Source organism: Battus philenor, unplaced genomic scaffold (assembly GCF_028537555.1).
Source record: "Battus philenor isolate CCGP_79_NKW_IND1 unplaced genomic scaffold, ilBatPhil1.0.hap1 SCAF_2, whole genome shotgun sequence".
NCBI classification, from domain to species: Eukaryota; Metazoa; Arthropoda; class Insecta; order Lepidoptera; family Papilionidae; genus Battus; species Battus philenor.
The window spans coordinates 7,738,021-7,765,165 of NW_027181682.1; the positions used below are offsets into that span (position 1 = coordinate 7,738,021).

Sequence of the window (27,145 nt, forward strand, 5' to 3'; positions counted from 1 at the left end):
ATTTGCCAACAAGCTTATTATAAACAAGATATACATAAATACAATGTTAAAATAATATTAATATCACTGATATCCGATATATTTGTTTCTTAATGGTTATACCTAAAAATAAGTTAGTTTTACAATTACCAATTACCTTAATGTGTGATTAACTTCCATGGATACTTACTGTAACTCGGATTAACGTCATAAACAAATTAATACATTTATTATTATTACATTAAATTATATACTATTACATTATATTACATTAAAAACCCTACTGGTGTTTTGGTGGTAAAGTTCTCGTTATTACTATTTCTTACTTATGATTTATTTCTAATAATGGAAGCTAGATAACATTAATTTCATTCCTGATGATATTATATCCTTAAGAAGCAAGTAAATCGCTTTAATATGTGCTTTCGTAAGTCCAACGAAAATGTTATAGCATTAAAACTACATGATAGACTATAATAATTTTTTACAAGTAATAAATAAATAAAAACACATATATTAATGACGTCACGGTTTAAATATAAAAAGAAAATGATTAAGTAAATTACACTGTCCAATGTCAAATTGTGGCGCTAATACATTTTGAAATTTGACATTATTAAGCAGATAAGAGTAGTTTTTAATATGAAATATAGTAACAAGCACACACTAACAAAATTTGCTGTTCTAACTTTATTGAGCAATTATTAATAACCCAGCTCTTTTTTTACGCGGTAAATGTGTTCCATAGAAAAGTGTACAAAAAATCATTAATTAATATACATATGATGTTTTAAATTTGGGGACCTACTCCATAACTTGAAAAAATCGTAAAAGATGATATTTTATTATTTTGTCCAAAATCTGCAGGAGATAATAAAAATCCATATTACTCGAGTATTTATAAAACGAAAACAATTCGTTTATAGTACCAATTACATTATACTTAGTGATAATACACTTTGGTGAAAAATTTATTATAGAATTACAAAATATTAAAATACAAATTGAAATAAAAAGCAATTTTCAACTATTGGACCAAAAATGCTTACATCAGTATTCGTCGGACAGACCTTTCCCTGGTTACATTTCGTTTCTGTATAGAGAAATTCCTGTAAGCACTGTCAAAATTAAAAAAATTAAAAATTAAAAAATATTATTTGGTGATTCGTGCTAGAACAAGAAATATTTAAAATAGTGTAAAAAACGAATTGGGTATACATTAGTAATTCATCACATGTACTAAATACATTACAATAAGTTTCCGAAAGAACGACTGTTTATGTTTAAGTTATGCTATTCAGAAGATTACTTTACGTTTTCAACGATCACGTCGCGATTATTGATGTTATCAACAACTAAGGTCCTATGCCTTTGTACAAAAATAAATATCTAATGACATCAATATATACATTAACATTTACAATAAATGTTGCAAATTTGATTATGCTCGATAGTTTAAACATGGTAACATTTGTGCAACATTTATATACATGTAATTTTATGACACAGGTTTCGTTGCACAGCAGTATTTAAAATTTTCCCACATGAATAAATATTACAGATGTTTTAAATGACAATTATAAATATAGGAATAACTTTTTATCGCATTTCAAAATTCTTGTACATTAACTCAAGGGGTGTATAAGATATTAATTTTACTGAATTACTTTTTTATTTAAACCTAGACCTCGAATAGCATTTTTGTTTAAATTAAAACAATTACTCTAATATTGCCATTATGAGTGATTACTTTATACTTTTTTATTTATTTTTTAATTAAATAATGATAGGCTTCTTAGAACTATAACATAGAAAAAGTTTCGAACCTAGTTATTTCTTCGGTTCGTCATATGAAATAAGTTTTTATATAAAGGTTACGACAGTTTTTTATATAATTTTGGAATAGCAAATTCGCTTCAAATTTGTTGCATATTCTAGACAATTAAAATATTCACGTTTAAAGTTTTATTATTTAAGTTATAGCGTAATTTAATCTGAGCTTCGAATGTAATAGACAGTCAAAACAACATCCCTTGGTACAAATAAAAATGTATACAAAATAAACGACGAAAGCACTTCAATACAAAATATAACGATAACAAAGATGGAATATTCACATGCATATTTGTCTAAAACTTCAATATTGGAAATTTAGGATACAGAAAACATCGTTGTCTCAAAAACAAATACCGACAAAGCGAATGAGGGAATGAAACAAACACCTACAAATGCATGTCCATGTACCGCATATAAATGTAGTTGTCTTACAAAACACGTTTTTGTTTCGTTCGTTTTCGTCAAAAATTTATCTATTAGTGACTCGTTCAAAACGTCCATAATTTGTTAGAATAAAAATGAGTTGAAACATATTTTTATCTGATTATCGCCATCCTTGCTCATAAATAAATACAGGTAATAAAAATCAAACGAATCCAATAATTATAATTAAATGCTACAATTTGTTAAGCAAACAATATAAATGCAATTTTGTATTAAAGAAGCTATATAAACTGCTTACTAATGAACAATAAGTTTCAATGTGCGGTCTTGCTCATAAATAATTTAATCAAAACACAGTTGTTTTGCTCCAATAACAATATAAAGTCCAATAAAAGGCTATAATTTTCTTTGTTAATCTTAACAAAAGCACAACATTGATTATCGATTGAATGTATTGTATCGTTTGTTTCATATATGACTTATGTTCTGATGTTCTATGTCACTGAAATATCCTCAATTACTTACAAAACGATAACACGCTATCTGCGTTTTATTAACATTTATGTGTATAAGGAATTCATAGACTCGAATAAGAATCCCTGTACTATGTCGAATATAAATTTGTAGAGATATAGTTCTATATCGATATCCAGGCGTAATAAATGTATTGTTACTTACAATGTACATAATATATCATATATTTACAATGAATATAAGGCCAGCGTGGGTTGCAACGGCTAGCTTTCCGTGGCTTAGGGGTGACGTGCAGAATGACATGGAAGGCACATCCGCCAGAGGAAACCGCTCGGGGAAGTGCTGCTTTGACTCGCTTAGCATTAACTGATTATCTCCCTGAATAAAGAAAAACAAGTGATAAAAGATGAATTTGCAAATATTTACCCGCAAAATAGAGAAATTCCTATACTCTAAAAGATTCTTTCTATGTACTCTTAAACAACACAAAATTATCGGACAGTGACTTAAAATAAATGTGAATTTATAATTAATAGACCTTGACAGTCAAAGCATTTATGATTTTCATTAATGTAATTCTTTTTAGGCAGTATGCAATTACAATTTTTTACAGTCAATCAACGAAAACTTCCATATTAAAAAATAATTCTGTTTTGAACAATATAGACCCAAATCCTAATGTTTAGAACCTATCACATACCTTATCCATATGGTTTTTGAGTTTAAACTCGAGACCATAATCCTTAACAGCATCTGCATAAGTCAGCGGTTCCACCTTCATAGATAACTCGTCATTAGAGTGTTTGCTTCTTTTCTTAGCTAACGGTGTCATGTGTATGAAGCCTACGACCTAAAATTAAATATTGTTGAAGTACAAATGCTTTTTAAATTTTAAAATAATTCTTTGGTCAACATGGCGCATCGAGTATTGTAGTTAATTTCACGCAGTAGGTGGACTATATGATTCTATATTTAGATAATGTTACGTGATATCAATATATCGCTATACAAATGTGCAATCATGATAAAAACAAGGTCATAAAGCAAAAGGGGGGAAAAATCATATTTTAGTGAGTCAGCGCTCATTCACCTTCTTGTAAGGCAAAAAATTTTTCCGAGTTATAATGAATGACTGAAAATTCTGAATCTTATCGTGGCGTGTGCATGTGAATACCTCGCCTAGAGTGCAATCCATATGAAATTACCAAGAATGATAGGAACCAAGAGCGCCAGCATACAAAGAAGGAATAAGTAACAAGATGACATATATTGATGAACATTCGCAAAAGTATTAGTTGTTACAAAAGTAGTAAAACTATTAAATTATCCATAAGGTATAACTAAAAAGGACCACAAGTCGTAGGTAGGTCTACTGCTAGGTGAATGGACGACAAGGTCGAAGGAAGTCGCTAGATGCGAGCAGCACAAGTCCGGTCATCGTGGCGATCTTTGAGGAAGACTGATATGAAGATGATAATGAATTAAAATATAAATGTACTGACATCGCGGCGCTGATCTTTGTAGGCAGGGTGCATGCGCGTGACGCGTAACGCGGGCGGGACGTACGCGGCGCCCAGGCCGCAGCGCGCGCACGTGGCCACCGCGCGCTGCCCGCCCAGCCGCCGCCCCCCGCCATGCCACTCCAACTCGTTCGTCGTGTGATTTGCTAATAAAACAACAAATATCGAAATTAGAAATAATAATCGAGTTAAGTAATAAAATAACAACCAAGCCGCCGCTGCGTCGCCGGACTGGTTGGAAGCTGGCTGCATCTTACAACGATCCTTAACAAGGTCATCTGTCCGCCTTGTAGGTGGATGTTGTACACAACGTTTGCCGATTCGTAGTTTCCGCTCCAGAACCTAAGGAACTAATGTTCTGCGCTCTATGTAACCTGTCTACCCCACTACCAACCAAGATGAATTGGACGATGGAACTCTTTAAGTCCAACTTACATAATTTGACTGTTAGCCCTAACTTCAGGTACACGTACAAATGAACAAGTTAATGTGTGGGCAAAAGATTAATTAGTAGAATGTAGCGGGATCACCCCCAGGATACCTCGAGCTCGACATTGAAAAACGTGTGTGTGATATCTAGTATCCTCTGCGACTTGCTCGAGCTCGCGGAATCTGCAAATGCCGCTTGGGCGGTATTCACACAAAATATTAATTATAAAAAAAACTAATATTACTAACCTATAGCTTCGTCGGCAGTGACGATGACGGAGGGCCAATGTGGCGTGAAGGAAGCACGCGCGGTAGCTAGCGGTGCATGCAGACGCGGTGCAGGCGCTCGCAACGCCGCGTGCACACCCGTGCACGACGCACCGCTCCAAGCGCCCCAAGCGCCGCCGCCCACCTCGCCCGACGGAAACATCGCCACGTCTGAACATTGACCATGCATATTTAAATTAAAAATTCTTTATTCAAAATACAATGTATTACATAATTTATTGACGTCAAGTGGAGACTAAATGCCTCCAACTTGAGAAGAACAAGTAAAACGAACTTATCAGGACTATCAGTACTCAATGCGCCTAATAATAAATAAATACTGGACATAATGGACATACTTGAACAAACTAAAACATGTTAATTTAGGTAACTATAGCAAAAAGAAAGAAGATAAAAGATAACAGGTCTGGTATTTGGTTGTATGTGTAAAAGCTTCAAAGTCTGTGAATGTATAACACGTTAGTTAAAAAGCTTTAAAACTTATAACCACAATCATCCAAGTCATCATCAATATGAAATATGTTATATTAATTTATTTTTTCTGTTGAGATGCGACAGGTCAATAACTTGTCATTACAAAGCCTGTAGAATAGACAATACGGCAAACTGTAATTAATTTAAAAATGTTAAATTATAACCTATTTTTTTGCATTTAAAATAAATAAAATTATCCTAATTTTGAAAACGTTTTTTCTTACTATATTATCATTACTTTGCTTATTATTTGTAAAACCAGTCATTTTTGGATATCGTGTATCATACATTAAAGCCCTGGTTGACGGAGGAAACAAGAAAGTCGCACAGAACACCATTTCAGTATGCTAAGCACATTACGGAAAACATGATCAACAGGCAAAACATTACTGGGCTCATACAAATCGGAATTAAGATCCTTCAATTAAAATTTAATAATAAAGGCATTATAGTTGGACACATACTAGTTGGACTGACGACATAAATTCGCAGTTAGTCGCTGGACGCGACCATCGCAAGACCGGCCATCGTGGCGATCTTTCGGGGACGATGGGCCTCCTTGCGGGGGGCGTTTATGGGCTGACACGGTGATGATCATAAATGGATAAAGAAATTCTTCCATAAATGGGGCTTTTATTAGTTTAAAACGGACCAACACAGGTCATAGCTACCCCACTGCCATCCGTACAAGTACACAATATTTTTTCTCACCTGATACACAAGTGTTATGCGGTCGGTCATCTTGAAATGGATATAATATCGTTACACCATCCTCTTCTGTTTTCAATAGAGGAGAATCATTATCCAAATTATAAAAAGCCGTTGTACCATCAGCATAACCGACCAAAACCACTGCATGGCCTTTTTGCTGCAAATAAGAGTTTCAAAATAACCGAGAATGTGCAAAACCAAGAAAACAAAAACGACTATGGGATTAAACTATTACCTGGGACCAACAAATAGCAGTTGCCTGGTATTTTTTTCTTTCTGCTCCGCTGCACAACCTAAGTTCGGCTGCTGGTTTTATTTTAATAATCTGCGGTTTCCTGGAAATGTTTTTAATTATTTTAGTAAAATAAAAATAAGTACAAATTTTTTTAAAATTTATAAAAATTTAAGGTATCACACAGGTTCTGACTAAAATGTGGAAATTCTTAATAGCATTCAAAACCTGAAAACACTTACTCTTCGCTTTCTGAAGTCGGGTACGGGATTACAAATACGTATGCCGAACCATTTGAACAGGAAATAGCTAATAGGCCTAATCTTGCTTGGCTCGTAGCTTTTTCAACGGGTGGGTAATCTCGCACTCCCGATGGACACCAATCCATCGCCCATACAGTGCCATAGTCATGTGCAATTCCGAGCACAAATTTTGGTAAACTGAAAGCAACACATTTAAATGACTAAAAATTAAACATGCACGTAATAGTCCTAATTGATTTGACTTATGACCAAATTTTATTCATTTATATATTTATTCATATTAATACCCACATATAAACATTCACATCATCACGACTACTTCCTTGTTTACGTCATGAGAAGGATGTCAAAAGAGCCCAATTTAGTTGAAACTAGAAACCTAATCAGATTGAACTATAAGACGGATATATTGACGGATGTCAACTAAAAGTTACGATGGTTTCTAACGCGCCTAGTGCTCGCAAGAACCTACAACAAACTTAGACGAGTTTTTGTGGCAACTTTTGCAATTTGTTCCCAACGACTTTGTCCGTTAAAAACCTCTTCTAAATTGACTACAAGATAATCTAAAGATATTACACGGAAGTGTACCGTAGCAGTAGACGACTGAAACCTGCGAACGTAGGTCGCGAGTTCGATTCCCGGGATACAGTCCTATATGTAATTAACATTTTGTGCATTAATTACGTTGGATTGCCTTTGCTCACAAGCGAGATTCCAGACAAGGGGCAGCAGAGTCCTCTGCGTACCCTTACATGACACTGTGATCGCCAACCCGCCTGGCGCGCGTAGCTATTATGGAATATCTCCCCATAGGTATCTTTGGGGGAGGCCTACGTCTTGCAGCGAGCGTCTTTGTGCTGAAAGGACGACGACATGGGAGTGGGTTGTAATACCGTACACAGTTACCTACAAAAGAATTACCAATTTTATGGAGCAATGATACCTTGAAAAATCAGCAAAATGCCAGATTTGTATCAGCGAGCGATGGGCGGCAAGCTGCGTGGATAGCAGCCGCGGCGCGTCGGCCTCAGCGTGACTTGCCACCGAAAGGTAGTTGCCGTCGGCCCTCGACTCGCCCTTCACGTCCGCGCGCACCGGCACCCACGCCACGCATCGTATACACCCGCCCACGAACAAACTGTAAACTGTTCAGAAATCCTTTTGTCCTTTATCACTGTTTGATAACTCCAGGAATTTTTGAATTTGCCTAGAAGTAACTTCAAATGCAACACTGTCACCATCAATCGCCTTGTATTGATAGGTTATGTTTGAGGTATTGTTTTTATTTAGATTCACAGTCAATAAAAAACGACAATCTCGTGAATTTTAACAAAAATTATTAAGTGTGAATTTAGTGTCTTGATTAAACAAAATTTTTGGGTAAAATAACCATCTTTAACGTGAAGAGCATTCATTATATGAATGCTCGTCGAGACGAGCATAAATTATCAGTTTCTTAACGTTATCAATCGTCCTCCAGGTAATATGTCCAAAATACTTTTTTGTACTCGTTTCAGGCCGAGGTAGAGAGCCTAGTAATGATAATTGCAGAAGATACTAAACATGTGAAAGATTTGTTTCGATTTATGACTTTTATAAATATAAACATTGACTTAAAGGTTATTTATATGATCCAGTCACATCACTAGCCATCTGTATCTATATCTAAGCTAAAACCTATACTAATCGTAATTGATTCATATTGAATAAATAAATTATTAATTTGTCTGAACTGCATCTCTAATGATAAATAAATTAAGCTAAGTAGTTTTATACCTTTATCTTTTTTAGCTTCAAACCGTTGGTATGTAGTCCATTCTTTATTAGCAACTTTAACTTTACACGACTCCTCTAGAAGTGGTAAATATTTAGGTAAATCTTCTGAATCCACTTCCTGGTATTCACTTGTCCTCCAATTCGGAAATAACACATCCACCGTGTAATGCATGTTAACACTGAAAATACATATAAATCAATAAACGCTACAAATAAAAATGAAAATAAAAATTATTATATAAAAGAACTTACAAATCTATAGCTCCTTGTGAAACGTAACTGCTGGCACTTTTCACTTTGAATAACAATCGCGGAACTTTTGCTGCTAAAAGTACAACAAGAACTTATTTATTTGAATAAAAACAAACGCTAAGGTTAACAACATAGTTGACTAAAATATTTTTTTTCAATCGGTGCTAAACTACATTTGCTAAATAACAAACTTTTGGCCACCGTGTAAACGCATCCTTATTTGATTGTAAACAACCGATCCCGTGTATTTTCGAATGAAATTGTGTATTTTATAGTACTAGACTCCAACCGGAAACGCCGTATCGCGCGTAAGGATTGCGAGCTTTCCTAACACGCCGTACAACGGTTCCGGTCGGACTTAACTCTGTTCGGCGAATGCGATAACACAATAAATACATTTTCTGCAGAATTTTTTAGTAAATAAACATGATTTGGAAGCCTTAAAGACGCCACGTATTCTTTCATATATAGGAAATGTGTAAAACTTACTTAGATCCATGTAGCGTTTCTTCTTATCGACGTTTTCTTCCGCCTCATCAAAAGATATATTTGAATCGACATCGCTGTCAGTCTCTTCCTCGGACTGCGCGTCGAACTGCACAGACGCGTCGGAGTCACTCAGGCGGTCGTTATAACTCTCGCAGTTGTGTTCGTCCAGCTCAGTGCCCACGTCGGTGCCGAAACCGCAAGAAGAACACTTGTACTTACACTGCAATAAAATAAATTGTGTTATATACATTCGCCTAATCACTCTGTGCTCACAATATTATATTAATAAAACAAATAACTTACTTTGTTCATACTCATTTTGTAATTTTCGATTACCGACTTAGCTCTGAAAAATATTTTAAAGTATTTTTATTATTTGTAATACTCAATATATGTTATATTGTAAGGGAAATTTTGTAAAAACGATGCCATATTCTTACTCTTAATAATTATTTATTTAATTGAAAGACTATTTCGTTACCTACCACATGTTGACACAGCGTGAACAGCGTTACATATACATATGAAACATAGTTTACCTTTCAGCAGCTCTCCTTCTGCCTTGTGTGGTCTCTTCGTCTACAGATTTAGACAGTTTCTCTTCCAACGCTTTTATTTTTCTCTCTTTAGCTAATTCTTGTTCTCTGTGCATCCCTAAATGTTGATTTTTATATATGCATAAATATTTGCAATTGCAAATATCACAATATGATTTATAATATTCAATTTCCTGTAAAAATAAATACCATTGAAATAAAACCACCAAAACATATATAATGTTTGTGTCATATTTTATATGAATTACTTAGTTACCTCTTCTGTTTTACCGCAAGTTATTATATGGGCATAGAAACCGACGCACGAAGCCCTGGATGTTTTGCAAATTTTACAAACCATAGTTTTGTTGACTTGTTTATAATCTTTGAGGTATTTTTCGACCATATAAGGATTTCTCAAATCCTATAACAAAAATGTCCATAAATTACGACAAAGGTAAAAACAAAACATTTTAGATTTTCAAAAAAAAAAAACAAACTTACTATTGGCTCCATACCAGTTGCCCATGCAATGTTGTAATGAATATTCATTGCATGTTTTTTCCAATCTCTAGGAGAAACTTTTTCAAAACATACTGCACATTCCATTGGGTTGTCTTAAAATTAAAAGAATATTATAATACCACGAAATCCATCTTATATTTTTTTTTTTTTATTAACTGCCGTTTGGAGACAAATTGATATCAAAACGGAAAGGAAAAAGGCGATTACACCCCAAAAGCTAATAAAAGGAACTAAAGTTATTTTATTTTAAAATTAACTTGCATTTCAACACATTTATTGAAAAGAAATATTTTATTGGTATGGTAAAAAACCAATGAATAGCCAGGAGATTTAGAAGGATTTGAAATTTTTTGAGAATCTAAATAATAACCTGGTGATGACCTAAATACCCACATGACCCGCTACAGTTGAGTCGGTCACAGCTACAATAGCGCCACCGATATACCGCGCCTTAGGTATGCTCACGGCAAGATGGCGGGGAAGTAATTCTCTAGCTTATGCTCTGTTTTTTTCAGCCTCACCACCACCTCACCTCACTTTCCTAAGCCGCGGTACAGCGGTTTCGGCAGCGGTATACCAGTATTCAACTAAAGAAAATTTATTTAACAACATGGGAGCGTCCTCGTGCAACTGGCAGGCGCCCCACCAGCTTTTAGTTTCTAGTTTTAAATCTAGTTCACGTACCCTTTCGCTCCGTGAACTCAGTACCGATGAAGTCGTAAAAGCTTTAGGGCTAACAGCATTAACATGTTCATAAACAATACAATACAGAAGATTTACATAAGAGGATCCCACATTTACCTTCATCAAACGCACCCATATCCATAGAATCTTTACACGTTTCAATATGATCCAAATATGACTTCACATATTTACGTTTAATTCCGCAAGTCTTGCAAATTAAACCGTTTTGGATTTTTGATAAAGCGTACAAATGCGTTTGTATTTCTTCAAAATTATCCATGTCCTGTAAAATATCAAATTGAATAAACTCATAGACGCATGGAGCAATTTTAAGAGAAAAAAAAACTATTTAATATTATTCATACTAGAACCTAATTCAGATTTGGATGAAATCTGAACACTAAAAAATTACAATATCTAAAATCAAAGAAACCAAAAAAACTCTTCTGTTTTTGGTTTATTATTTATATTATATCATATATTTCATTCAATAATAATCATTTATTTTATAATAATACAGTATCTATTAAATTTGCAAAACTAAAATTGAGTACAAGAAAAAACTTAAACCACTAGAAATATTTCAAAATATTTGGCGTTATTAGACTTACTAGAGGCGGTTCGCCCTTTATCCGTGCTAAATAATTATGTTCTTTCTGTATGTGATCAATCCATCCGTCGCCTTCCACTTCAGCATCGCAGACCCCACATTTCACGACGCCCGGGTAGACAAACTCGTCTTTGTCAACGCTGTCGTCTATTGTAACGCTAGCGTTTTTCAAAACAGAATCGTTGCTTTTGTCCAATAAATCTGTATCAGTACTCCGTGCCTACAAATACAGAAACAAACATAGATCCTTACAAGCACTTATACTTTATTATGACACAAATAATCACAAGTGAAATGAGGTATATATAGGAAAAAATGGATTAATCAGCAATTATCACCTTCTGTATAGGTCGGAGAATATGAATGACAAACGCACACGGCAAAGATTACAACTTAGCTGCAAAAATATTTAATAGAATCAGGCGCTACCTGGCGAAAGTCCATCCTAACTAAGAAAAGAAATACTTCCGCTATGCAGCAGTAGTCATGCAATGAAGTGCACCGCCCGCTCGCCCAGATTTACTTTAGGTAATTGATACAGCAATAATACAAAAACGTACTCACTCCACTACACTCGCTGTTATTCACGTGACGTAAGTACGATTTAACATACATACGTATTAATCCACACTTAGCACAACATAGACCTCCGGTGTATTTGCTTACAGCATATAAGTATTTGCGTATTTGTTTATTATTTTTTAAATTCTAAAAATCATTTTAATACATTATTATCATTATAATACATTATTACATTTTAATATATTATTATAAATATATTTAATACGTTATTATTATTATTATATAATTCATGCTGACGTACTTTCGAGAGAAAATAGCGCTTTTATTTAAACAGTGTACTCAAAATTATAATCACATCCAACTATAACCGACCGTGAAAACAAAAACAATTTTCTATGGTTGGAAGTTAAACTACCATTTATTAAATATATAAAACATAAATTGACAAAAAAGGCTTATTATTTAAATAAAAAATATTTAAATGACAGGAAACCTCCGCAATGAAGTCACTTGATTATTTTGTTTTCATTCAAACTATATCTGCCAGAAAGTGTATATATATTATATGAATCGGTATTGTTAAACTTTTTAAAAAACTTGTTATTGTGGAGTTTCTTCCTGCTTCTTCTCATTAACAATAACACCTTACGAAACAGAATCAAAAGTAAAATAGATTTAAAAACGTAGACGATCAATAAGGCTCCAAATGTTCCAATGTTGAATAAATGAATTTTACCTTAAGGCAGCACAGTGGCATAGTTTATATGAAGCAGCAAACTGGAATTGACGTTGATTTACGTCATACATTTTTTTATACAAGTAATGTAAAAAGATTTTATTTAGGTATATGTACTTACTAACGGCGGGTTTCCTTCAACATGAGCTAAGTAATTATGTTCTTGATGTATATGCTGCAGCCATTGATTGCCGTCAACCTTACTTTTACAAACACCACATATTACAGTGCCTTCAAAGTGCAATTGTATTTCTTTTGATAGTTCACCGGTACCTGAATCCCGAGTCGTTTCTGTAGCGAAGTGCTGCCGAGACAGATGTCACAAGATATATATGACAAGATACCAACTTTTCAATAAAATGTTGGAACATATTAAATGTAACATGCTTATCGCTACATTTCACTTTGGCAATTCTTACAGAAAAATACAAAGAAAGAAAAGAACTTACAGGTTTTTCGTTGCAATTTTTGATGTGCTGCAAAAATGCTTTAACGTATTTACGGTTAACTCCACATTTAGAACAGACCAAACCATCAATCTGCTTTGTTATACTGTATAAGTGTTGTTTAACTTGTTCTTCGTCATTGATATCCTATGACATAATTCATCATATCAATTTGCAATAAAAATAAACTATATTCCATTATTATTCTATTAAAATTGTACTTTTTTAAATGTAAAAATGATGAACTCACAAGAGGGGCGTATCCATGCACTCGGGCCAAGTAATCATGTTCATTTTGGATATGTTGTAACCAATCTGCCCCATCCATTTGTTTTTCACAAACTCCACATTGTACAGTTCCTGTTTGAATAACATTGCTTTCCTCTAGAAGGCAACTGTTACTAAAGTCGGAACAGTTCGATTCATTTGGTATAGATTCCATTTGTGACTCAGAGTCTTGTGCCTGCATAAAGTTTGTACGATAATATTTTTATTTAATAACTTACAAATGTAAAAAAGTTCAATTATAATCTTATATATCAAATTATCCTTACATCTTAGACAAATTCGTCTCACCATTTACTACAATTGAAACCACAAACCACAAAAAATGTTGTTTCACTCACCTCCAAGCCGTCACAATTGATCACATGCCTCATGTATGACTTAACAAATTTACGAGCCTGTCCGCATTTATTGCAAATTAATACATCTACATAATTTTTTAAGCCGTTCAAATGCTTTCGGACTTCATTTTCATCGTCCTCGTTCTGAAAAAATATAGAAATATCATTATATCACAACTATCAAGACATAACAAGTCCAACCTCACCAACAGAAGAGATGAAGCTGGTCACAATATACCATCAACGAATCTTAAGAAATTTTGGTTACATCGCTCGCAGGCAACTAGATACTATTATAAACGTGAATTACTAATCGCTGGTCACATCAAGTTAAAACATTTGCTGGAACTTCCTACAACTACATGCCTTAAGGTAAGCAGAAGACAAAAAGGAATAAAAATAGCACATTCATCGATTTCATCAACGCATTTTCAAATGAAGCACCTTTAGAAAAGAATATGATTAAGAAGTAAATTAATACCTAGGTAAGTCCATTAAAGAATATATCGCTTTGAAAAACTACACGCCCTTTGAGCACCATTCGCCTCATTTCAAATAAACAAATTAGTATTGGTCCAAATTTCATCATCTTCTTAATGAAAATAATTTACTAAGCAGTTATGTAATTATTGGTACTCACCAAAGGCGTCTTGCCTTCTATTCTCGCCAAATAATCATGTTCTTTTTGTATATGATCAATCCACTGTTCGCCGTCCACTTCCTCTTTACAAACTCCGCACCTAACAATGCCTGAATAGATAAACTCACTTTCTTCATCGTTTATCCTACTGTCCGACGTAGTGGATTTGTTACCATGGATCTGCATATGGAACAACGTTTACACAATTAAAATGTTAAGTTTAATTTAACACAGTGGTAAACAAATTCCGTGAACTGCATTCTACACCAACTAATCTTTAACCACTTAGTATTTCAGTCAGATTGACATAAAATGCCACCATAACCTCGAATAAAATATTTTGACTAGAAGAATCGAGCGCTAGCGACCGAGATATTGTAGCTCGACACTTCACACCAAACTCACTACACTCCACGATGCTAAAGATATATATATATAGAGGCAGAAAGATATATATGGATATAGATGGAACCAAGGAATCAAGAGCAATGAGAAAACGATAGGAGAAACCAGAACGAAAAACAATCAGAAATAAACAGCATTTAAATTAAATAAATTAAACAACGAGACACTCAATACTTTATAAAATTTTATTGGTCCTTATCTCAGTGAGTAACAATGAAATTCAAGGGTTGCTTTAAAAAAAAACGTGGCAGAGACTGCGACGGACTATAATGAAATACAATCTGCAAGCAGGCCCTGTCAACCAATAACGATTATCGCATGTGATCATTATAGCATGTGTGAACATAAATCTTCGGCGCTCAACTACGAGCTTTAACGATCATTGAAAATAAGCTCTTACAATTTATTACTAAAAGTCCTACATCAAGATATAATACAAATAAAAAAAATCCTGAAATTTATTGACTGAAGCGAAAAAAGTGATCTTACCTCACCGCCGTCACAGCTTTTTACATGTTTCATATAGACCTTCACAAATTTTCGAGACTGTCCGCATTTAATACAAATAAATTCTTCTACGAATTTTTTTAATCTCATGAGATGTTTTCGTACTTCTGCTTCGTCGTTTATATCCTGAAATCATCTTATGTGTAACAATAATAGCAAGAAAAAAATACTATAAATTTTTAACAAGGCAGTAATTAAAGAGTTTATCGTATTGGTTCATTTTATGCAAACGATATTTTATAACGAATTACCCAAAAATATCTCATATTTGTAGATATCTATTAACAGTCAGAATTAATTTAAAAACATACAAAAGATATTACGTACCTATTTTTCTACAAATAATTATATGATAATTGTTTTTATGCATTTTTAACAATGTAGTAACAAAATTACATTAAATGAGTGTATACTTACTAATGAGGGCTTGCCTTCAATTCGCGCCAAATATTCGTGCTGTTTATGTATATGCTCAATCCACTGCTCTCCGTCTACTTCTTGCTTGCAAACACCACATCTCACACGGCCAGTATGCGTGAACTCATCTTCTGTTTCTGTCATGCTATTTTCATTAGTAACTGGACCATTACTTGAATCCTGTAAAAGCCATTTTATCGCTTCAGATGTCAGTTATGCATTGATTTTGTAAATCATTTATAGCAAATAAAACACAAGATCCATAAAAATATATTCGTCGAATCGAGTGTTTTAATGTATTATATTTTATGATGCTTACCACAATTCCTTCGCAGTTATTAACGTGGTGTAAATAAGCTTTAACAAATTTACGAACAAGGCCGCATTTCGCACATACCAATCCTCCCATGAGTTTTGATAAGATTTTTAAATACTGCATTACTTCGTCATCGTTATTTAAATTCTGTAAATACAAACATTTTTATATAAACTCTGCTGCGTTATATTATTTTTTTCTAAAAATACATTACATCTAGGTACTACAATACAAAAGTGTTGAAACAAGTACAAGTATCTAAAGTCTTCAACGGGGGCGAAATCTCGTTTAAGAGAACGCTGCTTTTGATAAAGACGGGAGGGAGTCCAAAGGCAAGGAGATACCTATAATCATAAAAATATAATACCTATATTAATAAAAAAATATTATTAACAAGTGACAGACAAGCTTATAAAATGGGTTTAATAACCTATTTTCTAAAGGGACGGCAGTTCATAAAGGTTGGAAACCTATAATTTTTGTGAATGTTCTATTTTAACTACATCGTAGTACCGCAACTATTTGCAGAATTTTCTTTATAAACTGTGTTAGTGGAATTTCTTAAGATTTACGATAATGTACGTAAACAAAGAGGAATTAAGGCAGTCTTTACATTATACGTCTTATTCTTCTTTTCAGCCATAGACGTCCACTGCAAGGCATTGGCTTCTCACAAAGATCACTCCTATGTTCAGCCTTGCGCGACCCGCATCCAACTTTTCCGACTTGCCGCGACCCTAACCGTGTCGTTGGTCTACATATTGGGGGGCCTAACTTATTGGCTCGGTGTTGCCACTCGAGAGTATTTTGACCCCAAGGGCCGTCGATTGCATGAACGATGTGCCCCGACCACTTCAGATGAGCAATACTTAGAGCTAAGTAACCTTGGTCATTCTGCGGATCTTGTCATTTCTGATTCAATCTCGCAGCGATACCTGAAGCAAAGCCCTGTCCCTTGCTCTCTTGGTGAGTTAGTGCCTTCTAATAAAGTCCATTGTAAGTGACCACGCTTTGGATGTCTTATTAGTAATTATTAATTTACTTCATTAAATACATACATAAAAATTGATCTAAAAAACTATAAGTATGAATTTTTAAGTAATATTCAACAGACCAACAAATAATAAATAAATCTGAAAATGTTTATGTCCAATAATATTATACTACTGAAGAACGCAACAACGTTATTAAATTATAGATGCTCACTAGAGGTGTCTTGCCCTCTATCCAGGCTACATAGTTATGTTTCTTCTGTATGTGTTCGATCCATTGATCTTCATTCAACTGTTCACCGCAAACTCCACATTTAACGGGGCCAGTGCATTTCAAAACGGACTCTTCTATACTTGTAGCATTTAAACTGTTGTCTGAATTATTTGATTGACCATTGAAGGAATCTTCCTGTAAATATATTTTTGATCTACTTAATACTTTATAGTGGTAAATAGTAGTTTTTTATTTCCTACTTACTTATTATATTCAACGACGTCATTAATACTTTAAAACTGAATGGCTATTGTGTAATTTAGTCACTAATCAAATTTCAACAACCATGAATGACTATTTTCAATTGTATCCGATAATATTATAACAAATTTATGCTTGCTGTTTATAATTTATTTGCCAGTTAAAATATTATAGCCATCTTACCACACTATTAAACATAAGACCAATGTGATTTGAGGAAGTCAACAATTGTAGATAAATCTTAACATGCGTTTACTACGTGCGACTAGGTGCATCAAAAATGCTGTTACAATAATCACTCTATTACAGGGTTTTCCAATCCAGCGGTTTTCGTATCATAGACCAAATCACAGATTAAACAAGAATTTATGCAATAACAGCTAAATCACATATTTAGTGTAAACCAAAAAGCGGCGTTCGCAAAAAACGATAGATACGTGTAAACGCATCTTTAGCCAACCAATAAAACAAGTTGTGAATCGTCTATTATTAACTCCATTAAAATACAGTACAGTTGAGCCGACAACTTTGTGCTGTGCTATTTTATCTGAGAGAATATAAATCAGAAATTTGTATTAACCAATGTACTTACTGCAATACCATCACAACCTTTTATATGTTGTAAATATGCTTTAACATATTTTCGATTCAGTCCACATTTAAGACATACGAGCCCTCCAATCTGTTTTGTTATATTATTTAGATATTGCCAGACTTCCTCTTCGTTATTTATATTCTGTAAATTACAAAATAAGAGGCCTTATAAAATCTAAAATAATTTTGTTGAAAGTTTCTTGAAATTAATAAGAAATAGGAAATAATATGGAACCTCTGTAATAAAACTTTTCAACTTTCCTTACGTCTACGACAGACCCTTTTGCATATCTTGTAGGTGAAACAACAATAATTGCTACGATTATGTCAAAATAAAAAAGCCAGTACAATAGCTTAGTCTGAGATTTAGTACTGACCACTATTATTAAGCTGCATAGTATAATGCACAAATATAAAACCATACACGTTATGTTATAGATGGTCCTTCCTATTTATTTCTATACGAAGTCACTTTGCGACTTTTACAACTCACGGCCCATGGATCCGAAATCCGCAAGCTGAAAGCATCTGTTGTATAAGACGTCATCTTTGTCTATATAACAGTGCTCTTTTTAAACAGTGTATGGTGATACCATAATAAATGTAATCAGATGTCACTGGGTTAATTCCGACCAAATCTACATATAATTAGACACAAGAACACATTAACTAATGAATAAATATTAGCTGCGTTAGTGTTTATACAAATTTTAACTTATTATTTTTTTTTTTCTTGTTCGCATCAAATACATCTGAATTGTTCAGTTAATTATTTTCCTGGCAGCTGTAACACAGTTTATAACTAGGACAACTGCCAACAACATACTAGATTTACGTATCATCATTTTAAATTAATATATAAATAACAGATATAAATGAATGCTAGCTTTCTAAATAACAGGGAGGCTTGCTTGCACGGCTAACTAGTTATGGCCACTATTCGCCAATATGGCGCGTGTGTAAATATTAAATAACATGGTAATAAAAATAGATATAAAACATCTCAAATGATTGAGCTAGGTATGTTTACTTTTACAAATAATGTTTGATTGTTAACATAGTGTAACTCAGTTTTGATTTTACTCTTTATGCGTGTAGTGTTCACTTCCATAAAGTCGAACACCTGTTTTTCATAGACTTTATTTAATGTTTATAGTATGTGTAATCAACTAGTTTACTGAACCTAATTTATAAAAAAAAAACATTATTTAAAATACAAAATATTTTATACTAACAAGAGGTTGTTTGCCTTCTATCCACGCCAGATAGTTATGATTCTTATGTATATGATCGAGCCACTGTTCTCCCTCTACTTCCATTGCACAAACTCCACACTTAACCGAACATGTCGGATACAATACAGGTTCTTCTAAATTAGACGAATCACTATCGTCTACAAGTGAGCAATCATTGGAAAATGAATTATTAGTAGAAACCTAAAAATTGAACATGTAATTGGTTTAAAGATAATTTCACAATAAAAAATAAATAAACACATAATCGATAACTTACAGTAGTACCATCACAACCTTTGATGTGTTGTAAAAAGGTTTTAATGAATTTTCTCTTTAGACCGCACTTAGAACATACAAGATATCCAGTTATCTTTCGGATATGGTGCAAATGTTTATGGACAGATTCTTCGTCATTTACATCCTAAAACGTTTTAATATTATATATTGTACAAATCGGTCAGTAATTTCATGAAGAGATAATTTGCTTTTATATCTATTTAATTATATGCTCTTTTTACATAATTGTAATAACAAACTTAATACTTGGAGTAGTGCAGATATAAGAAGTAGGTGGGTGTGTAAATGTTATATAAAAGTAATAAGAAAAATTTATATAACCATGTACTATGTACATACATGATAATTACTCGTTGTCTAATTAATAATATTTTTTCCTTGATCCGCGGATATAATACATATATACATATACTATACCTAGTCTAGCCACAAGTTCTGTTATAAAGAACATGTGTGGTAATTACTTACAAAAAATTATTTCATTTAAAGTTTTATATGTGATTATATCGAGTGAAAAAGATATATTCACGTACTAAACTAGTTATTCAAAGTGTCCACCCACGTTTTTAAGCGGTCGGGCCATTCGTCGATGGATTAACGAACGGTTTCTATTGGAAACTTGGTCACTGCTGCCTCCAAAGATTTCTTAAGCGACTCAATATTTGGGTGACGCTTAGAGCAGGCCATGTACTCTAGCATAGACCACAATTTATAGCCCAAAGTGTTAAAGTCTGGATTAGCCGAAGGCCAATCATCAGCCTTTATTAACTGTGGAACTTTTGCTTAAGCCAAATTTGGGTAGTGCGCGCCTTATGACCAGGGGCTGAATCCTGTTGTAATGTCCACACTTCGTTTTTGAATTAGGTGTTGTTGATTTTAACTACCGCTTCTCACGCAGTATCTTGATATACTGGCTGAAGTTTTCACTCTTTTTTCGCAAAAATGAAGTTTTGTAACCTTCTAACAGGAAACACGCGGCCAAACCATGACGTATGCTGGATGATAGCCTCGCTGAACTTTGGCCACTACCTCGGAAGCTTCTTTAGAGCTTTGTATATACTCGATCATTTTGTTTGTTGTAGTGCTCCTCGATTGTAAAAAAATCATCACTAAAAGAATTTTTCAGTATCTTTCGTCCGCGTATCGAAGTAACAGCTGTTTTGATCTTTCGACTTTCTTTTGTTTAAGTGCCTGATCTAAGGTATATCCTGTGTATCTCCGGTAAGCTTTAAGACCTAAGTTTTGTTTGATAATCCGAGAAAGTGTCCTCGGTGGGATTCTCAATTCTCTGGTAAGGATTTTCTGCTTCATTATGAGATTTCCACGAATTCAGGCCTTGACTGCATTAACGACCTGGTTTATTCGAATAGACCGCGGTCGGTGATTTCAGTCAACCTTTGGATGGTTCGATACTCAAACATTCGGCTAATCCCTAGCTTTTTAAGTGTATCAAAAATCTCGGCTGGCTCCTTACCTACTTTGTACAGTGCAATTACTGTAATCCTATTCTCTTTAGTGCCCCACCCCATTTTCAAAACAACAAAATTTCTATATAATAAATATACAATAGTGGCGGGAAAGAAGTCTATTTTTTATCGTAGAAGCTAAAGTTCGAAATTCAAATTAATGTTTTTTTAAATGTATGTAAACCGCCAATAACAGAATTTGTGACTAGACTAAGTATAATATGCAACTAAAGAGAACTTGCAACGATTATTTTGAAACTTCTTTTTATTATATAATTGTTCGTGTATGAGATGTATACTTACTAAAGGCGTACTTCCATATATTTTGGCTAAGTAATTATGTTCTCTCTGTATGTGGTCTAACCATAGTTCTCCATCAATATTTTCATGACAGGCTCCACACTTTACAACACCGTTATATGTTAATGTATATTCATCTACACTAGTATTTGATGTTTCCATGGTAACTTCAGGTGCCGATGTGTCGTTAACTAAACCACTTTCAGAATTGTCGTAAGAATCCTGAACAAGTAATATAAGAAGAAAAATGAAAATCACTCCCAAAACGTAAAGTTTTTAGAGTCGAGCATGACCAGAGAATATCATATTAACTTCTGACACTATATTGTACGAACTTTTTTCACCTTTAACAAAAATACCTAATGGAGAGGCCTTTGTCCAGGCAGTGAACTAAAATGATGACGACGATAAATTACTAAAAATTATCTCCACTTCGCGAGAAATTCTACATCCCGGGACTCGGAAAATAATAAATAAAAATATCAAGTGTTTTTACCGCATTGCCGTCGCATATGTTGATGTGCTGCATATAAGATTTAGCATATTTACGAATCAAGCCACATCGAGCACAAATGAGTTGGCCCGTTTTTTTTACAACGTTTTGCAAATGATGTCGGATTTGCTGTTTATCGTTTAGATCCTGAAAAAAAAATTATGGTTTATATACAGTTTAACCTGAAATCGAAATAATTATTCCGATTAAAAAACTAAAGTAACTTAACTAAATTATTATAACAGAATAATTTTTGAGAACTGTTTTTCAAAGACAATCGATTTAACTAGTAATAGAACAAGTCAATTATAACCAGTACAACCTGTGATATTTTAAAAATTAATGTATTTAATAGTCTAAACGTGTGAAACTACTCATGAAGTAGTAACATAAGAAACGTTAAGAATATAGGACACAGAAAGCTTGTCTTTCTACATATAACTATTTCATTTTCATGCATGCCAATTAAAGCATTTCCAAATAAAAATCTAACAGCCTAACCCACAAACAATGTATCCATTAAATGATAATAACACTTACCAGAACCTGATCACCACATTTCCAAGCCAAATAATTATGTTCTTTCCTTATATGGTCCACCCAATCAGACTCATTTATTTTCAAACTACATATGGCACATTCAACCTCGTCATAATTGATTTGACTTTGATCCAATGTATAATTCATTTTATTATTTTCACTCTCCTGCAAATTTTTATTATAATCAACAGCAGGCAATAAACATTATACAAGTTAGAAAAAGCGTGTTTATTTTAACTATACATACAGGGCCAATACAATTGAAAAATCATTCGGCACAAAAACTTATCTGGCGACCAATGTATAAGCAAGTTAAAAAAACAATGGAAAGTTCAACGGAAAGCTTTGCCTTAACAGTGAGAAAATAGTAAAACTTATAACAAATAATTCTCGAAATAGAAAAACCCTCAAAGCCCTATTGAGATCGCCTTCATAATTCTTAGTTTCTTTAGATTTAAATTATAATTAAAATTTAAATAATAAGTGCAAAAAAATGTTCTGTATTGCACAATGTCAATAGTTGAATAATATAATGTGCAATTTTGCGATATTAATATATGAGTACATTGCGCGAAGCTGATTCATCATAAGGCTCTTGTACATAAAAGTAAAATAGAAACATATTTTTTTAGTGAGGCAAAAGTCGAGCATTGAACATCCTACTACAGCTCAAATGACAATGGTGATGATGCCTATATCAATTGTTTACTTTGTAAACTACCAAGGATTTCTCAGTGGATTTTGAGGCTTGATTATTATGTTTAGTAGTTATGTGGTCTGTCCAAAGAGAAATAAGTACTTCTTCATCACATATTCCACACTTTACAATTTGTTTATGCTCTCTTCTTGATTCTACTATTTGTATGTTCATATCACCACTCTCTTTAACCTGAAATAAGTAACAATGTTATAATAAATTAATAGACAAAAGCATAACATATCTACATAACAGAAAAACAAGCATTTGTTGTATAAACACACATTAATAAAATTATTATGAAAATTAACACTCAAATTGTGAAAGCCGTGTTGATAATTAAATTAACCGACACAAAAGTCTTCATACATCAGCCATGACTCAATTTCTAAGGTGCTACTATTTTTAGTGAGTGATGGTACCTCTCAGGTTTTTAAAAAGCCTCAATGGTTTCTTTAGTATCATTCCGAAATTAATTTGACTTCTAAATAACAATGAAGCATCTGTCCTCCAGCCACTACTTCAACTTATTATTTACAATGAAATAAAATTAAAAATATAATTGACTGTGTTTACTTACTACATTATTCTGTTGAAAAACTATAAAGCAATGTTTATCAAATATATGATGTTCCCACTCAGCTTCTGTTAGTTCTTCATTGCAAATTTCACAATTAATGGTAGTTTTATTTCTTTTACAATTTTCATTGGAGTTTGATTCACAAGTGCCTCCTTCTAAAGATCTCTTACGCTTAAAAATGATATATTAGATAACCTATTTGCTGTTACTAAAGAAGAAGACTAAATCCACAGAGAAAGTAGTATAGATATTAGTTGTAATTTTCAGTGTATATTTAGTATGTGCATATTCACCACATACAATGTAAATATCTTTAAAGAAAAGAGAGCTTAAATCTTAACTGATTAAATTAAAAGACAAAATTACAATACCTTAACTAGTGTATTATTTAAATCTCCAATATTTCGGAGCGAGTTTTTTTCTGAGAGATTTTCATTCAATGAGACTGTTATGTTTTTGATAAATTTGATGTCTGCAGAGTTTTTTTCGATTTCAATCTATAACATAAAAACATCCTTAGAATCCGAAATAACGAAAATCTATTGGTATAATATATAGTGGTGGTCTATTAATGAGAGGACATCATTTTTAGTGGCAACGCGACGCTTATTTGCCCATTACAATGCTTTATTTATAGTGTCACATTATTGTATAGAAAATATAATTAACAAGAAGTACACTAATAATAAAGCACTATAAATATAATAACAAGCTAAATGTCGATAAATAATTGATTACAAATGTAGTTCAAAATATTCTGATTTAGAGATGTCAATCTAAAAAAACATCCTTAATTGCACTTTTTTGATAAGATTTTTTAAAAGATAAGTTATTGATGTTTAATCATGAAAAAATCTGTTTAGGGACAGTCCTTGTTGAATGTAAGTAAAAGATAATTTTACTTACTTGTTCACATAGCATTTTATTATCTATTGTACCATCTTCAACATCAAATTTTAAAATAGAAGCAGAAGATTCACCCTGTTCAATTTGGATACCTCCATTATTTATGGAATTCACATCCACATTCATTTTCTTTGTACTTAAAGAACTACTTTGAACTAGACTTTGTGTATTGGAATCTCTATTTATTGCTAGATTTTCAAACTTATCTAATGAATTATTTACATAATTTCCATAAAACATATCATTTTCTGTAATTGTATATTGCATGCAGCAAATTTTTTCTGTTGTTTTAAATTCTTGAATATTATTAATATGTAGTTTTTCTTGAGTTTCGACATTTAACTTTTCCGAAAAATCTCTACTCAGCAGGTCACAGTAATCACTGTTATAAATTTCAAACACTGTAGTAGAAGTACTTTGTGAAGAGTTTTGATTCCAAAAATGAATGTGCTGGTAATCACTGTCACTATCATAAAACTTCAACTTCCCAAAATCTTTACACACACAAAATTGTTCAGCAACATTATGGTTATATGGATCATTTACAACATCATAATTGTCATTATTGTCTACAAATATTTCATTTTTTAATTCATCACATATTTTTTCATTAAGCTTGAAGTTAATTTTATTTGTTTTTTTGTTTTGATAAGTCTTTAAAGATTTAGATATTAACCCACAATCATTTTTACCAACTCCACCTGGTTTTTCAACACCATGTATAAGCAATTTTGGTTTTGTAAATAAATGTTTAGGAGATGTATTTACTTTAGATGGTAGAAAGTATTGACTTAAATAGCCTGCAATTTCTTCAATCTTATTATCAGCGACATGAATATCTTGCAAATTTTTTTCTAGAACTTTTGGCTTATTATGTATAATGTCCTTTCTTTCCTTATCACATATTACTCTTTCGGTATCAGAACAATTATTATTTTTTTCTTTGTAGTAATCTTTATTCAAAACCACATTGTCAGTTTTCAGAAAATCAATCTCTGTACCCGAGTTGTACCCAGATATGAAAGCATGTTTTGTTCTATTAATACTTTCATCTTTATTTAGTGTAATCATTACACTATTACTACATGTCTGTTTATCACTGTTATGACTGAATATTCTTTCTTTTTGACTTAGCTTATTTTCTATATTTTTTTCATAAGCATGATGGTTATCTTCTTGGAAGGTTGTAGCAGCATTCAAAGATGATGTTAATAAATTATTCTGTATATATCCAGTGCCTAAAGACATTTCATTTTTATCATTGCATTCATTAACATCCTTGGTGTCTTTATTATCTTTATACTCACATCCCACAAATATATGTGTTGAATTCTCACTAACATAACTTTTAGTAGTTTTATGAATTTTAGAAATGGGTGTGTTTATTGTAAGTGGAATCAAATTGGTTTTGACTGCGGGAAAAATATTTAATTTATGAAGTGTTTCTATTTCAATGATTTCTTCAGATATTATGTCAATCTGTTCATTAGATTTACTAGAAATATTGGAATTGCACAATTTTAATATCTTAGTAGCAGAGTCAGAACATTTCTTATTTGTCTCTAAATTTTTATCAACAGAAGAGATAACCTCTGCTTTATCAACCACATCTATATTATGTTGACTTTCATTTTGAATACCATCATTTTCATATGGAATGTTTTCTGTAATATCCACTTCTAAACTAAAAGGCTTAGAGATGTTTCTGATGGCATTAGCATCGAGTTTTGGTTCATTGCTGAGATTTCTTGGTGCTATATATGTGGGTACAGTGGACACACCTACTATTGTCGGCTTTTCCATAAAATTTTCAGTTTTTGTTACCAAGGTTTCGGCTTCTGTGTCAACATTTAAAACTTCACAACTGGCTTTGGATCTTTGCAAGTCCTGAAAGCCACTTGGTTCTTCTGTTTTATTTTCTGGATCTGCAAACATTTTTATTATGGTCTTGAAAGAATTGCCAAACAAATAACATAAATATAATATTATTACATAAATAACTGTGGGTCATAATGAAATTATATGTAAACAATTTACAGTGTAATCAAATTTAAATAAATAGTAAAAAAAATAATTACCTTTAATTATGGCACATTGAGAGATGTTTTGAATATTTCCTAAATTAATTCCTAATTTTTGTAAAAGATTTGGAGGCAAAACAATTACTTCTTGTTTATTTTCCTGTGATGAAAATATTTCACAGTTTTTAGGCTGTTTTATATTTTTATATTTATGTGTATTCATTATGTTAAATATTACTAAAGGCTTTTACCAAACATAATGTTTAATTAAATACCACTGTAAACATTGAAAAAAAATCAAAAGAAGCAATGAAAAAAAAACATAAGTACATTCCAACAATATTACTGGAAAAAAAAAATCGTAAAGAGAGGGAAAATATGTATTATTCTATATACTTGGTCATTAAAAATTAAAATATGTGACACAATATGTAAGATCAAGGTAACATTCGAAAAAAAGGTGCAAATA

General features: G+C 32.6%; 1 protein-coding gene across 1 annotated transcript; it reads right to left on the reverse strand.

Annotated features, from left to right (window-relative positions):
* Nucleotides 1–12: 12 nt before the first annotated feature.
* LOC137921907 (uncharacterized) lies at nt 13–26,899 on the reverse strand. Its single transcript, XM_068764696.1, has 38 exons — nt 26,734–26,899; nt 24,656–26,580; nt 24,121–24,246; nt 23,750–23,920; nt 23,182–23,361; nt 22,473–22,637; nt 21,936–22,079; nt 21,443–21,661; nt 19,654–19,797; nt 19,377–19,577; nt 18,140–18,283; nt 17,287–17,481; nt 16,084–16,227; nt 15,765–15,944; nt 15,330–15,473; nt 14,436–14,615; nt 13,796–13,939; nt 13,420–13,632; nt 13,173–13,316; nt 12,845–13,027; nt 12,030–12,173; nt 11,467–11,685; nt 10,973–11,138; nt 10,151–10,263; nt 9,924–10,070; nt 9,650–9,840; nt 9,414–9,456; nt 9,111–9,330; nt 8,622–8,694; nt 8,370–8,548; nt 7,537–7,738; nt 6,570–6,767; nt 6,331–6,430; nt 6,096–6,252; nt 4,872–5,060; nt 4,176–4,339; nt 3,374–3,523; nt 13–3,051 (listed from the first exon to the last, which is right to left on the reverse strand). The coding sequence occupies exons 1-38, from the start codon at nt 26,897–26,899 to the stop codon at nt 2,893–2,895; spliced, it is 7,926 nt and encodes a 2,641-aa protein (XP_068620797.1). The 3' UTR covers nt 13–2,892.
* Between the last annotated feature and the right edge of the window lie 246 nt (nt 26,900–27,145).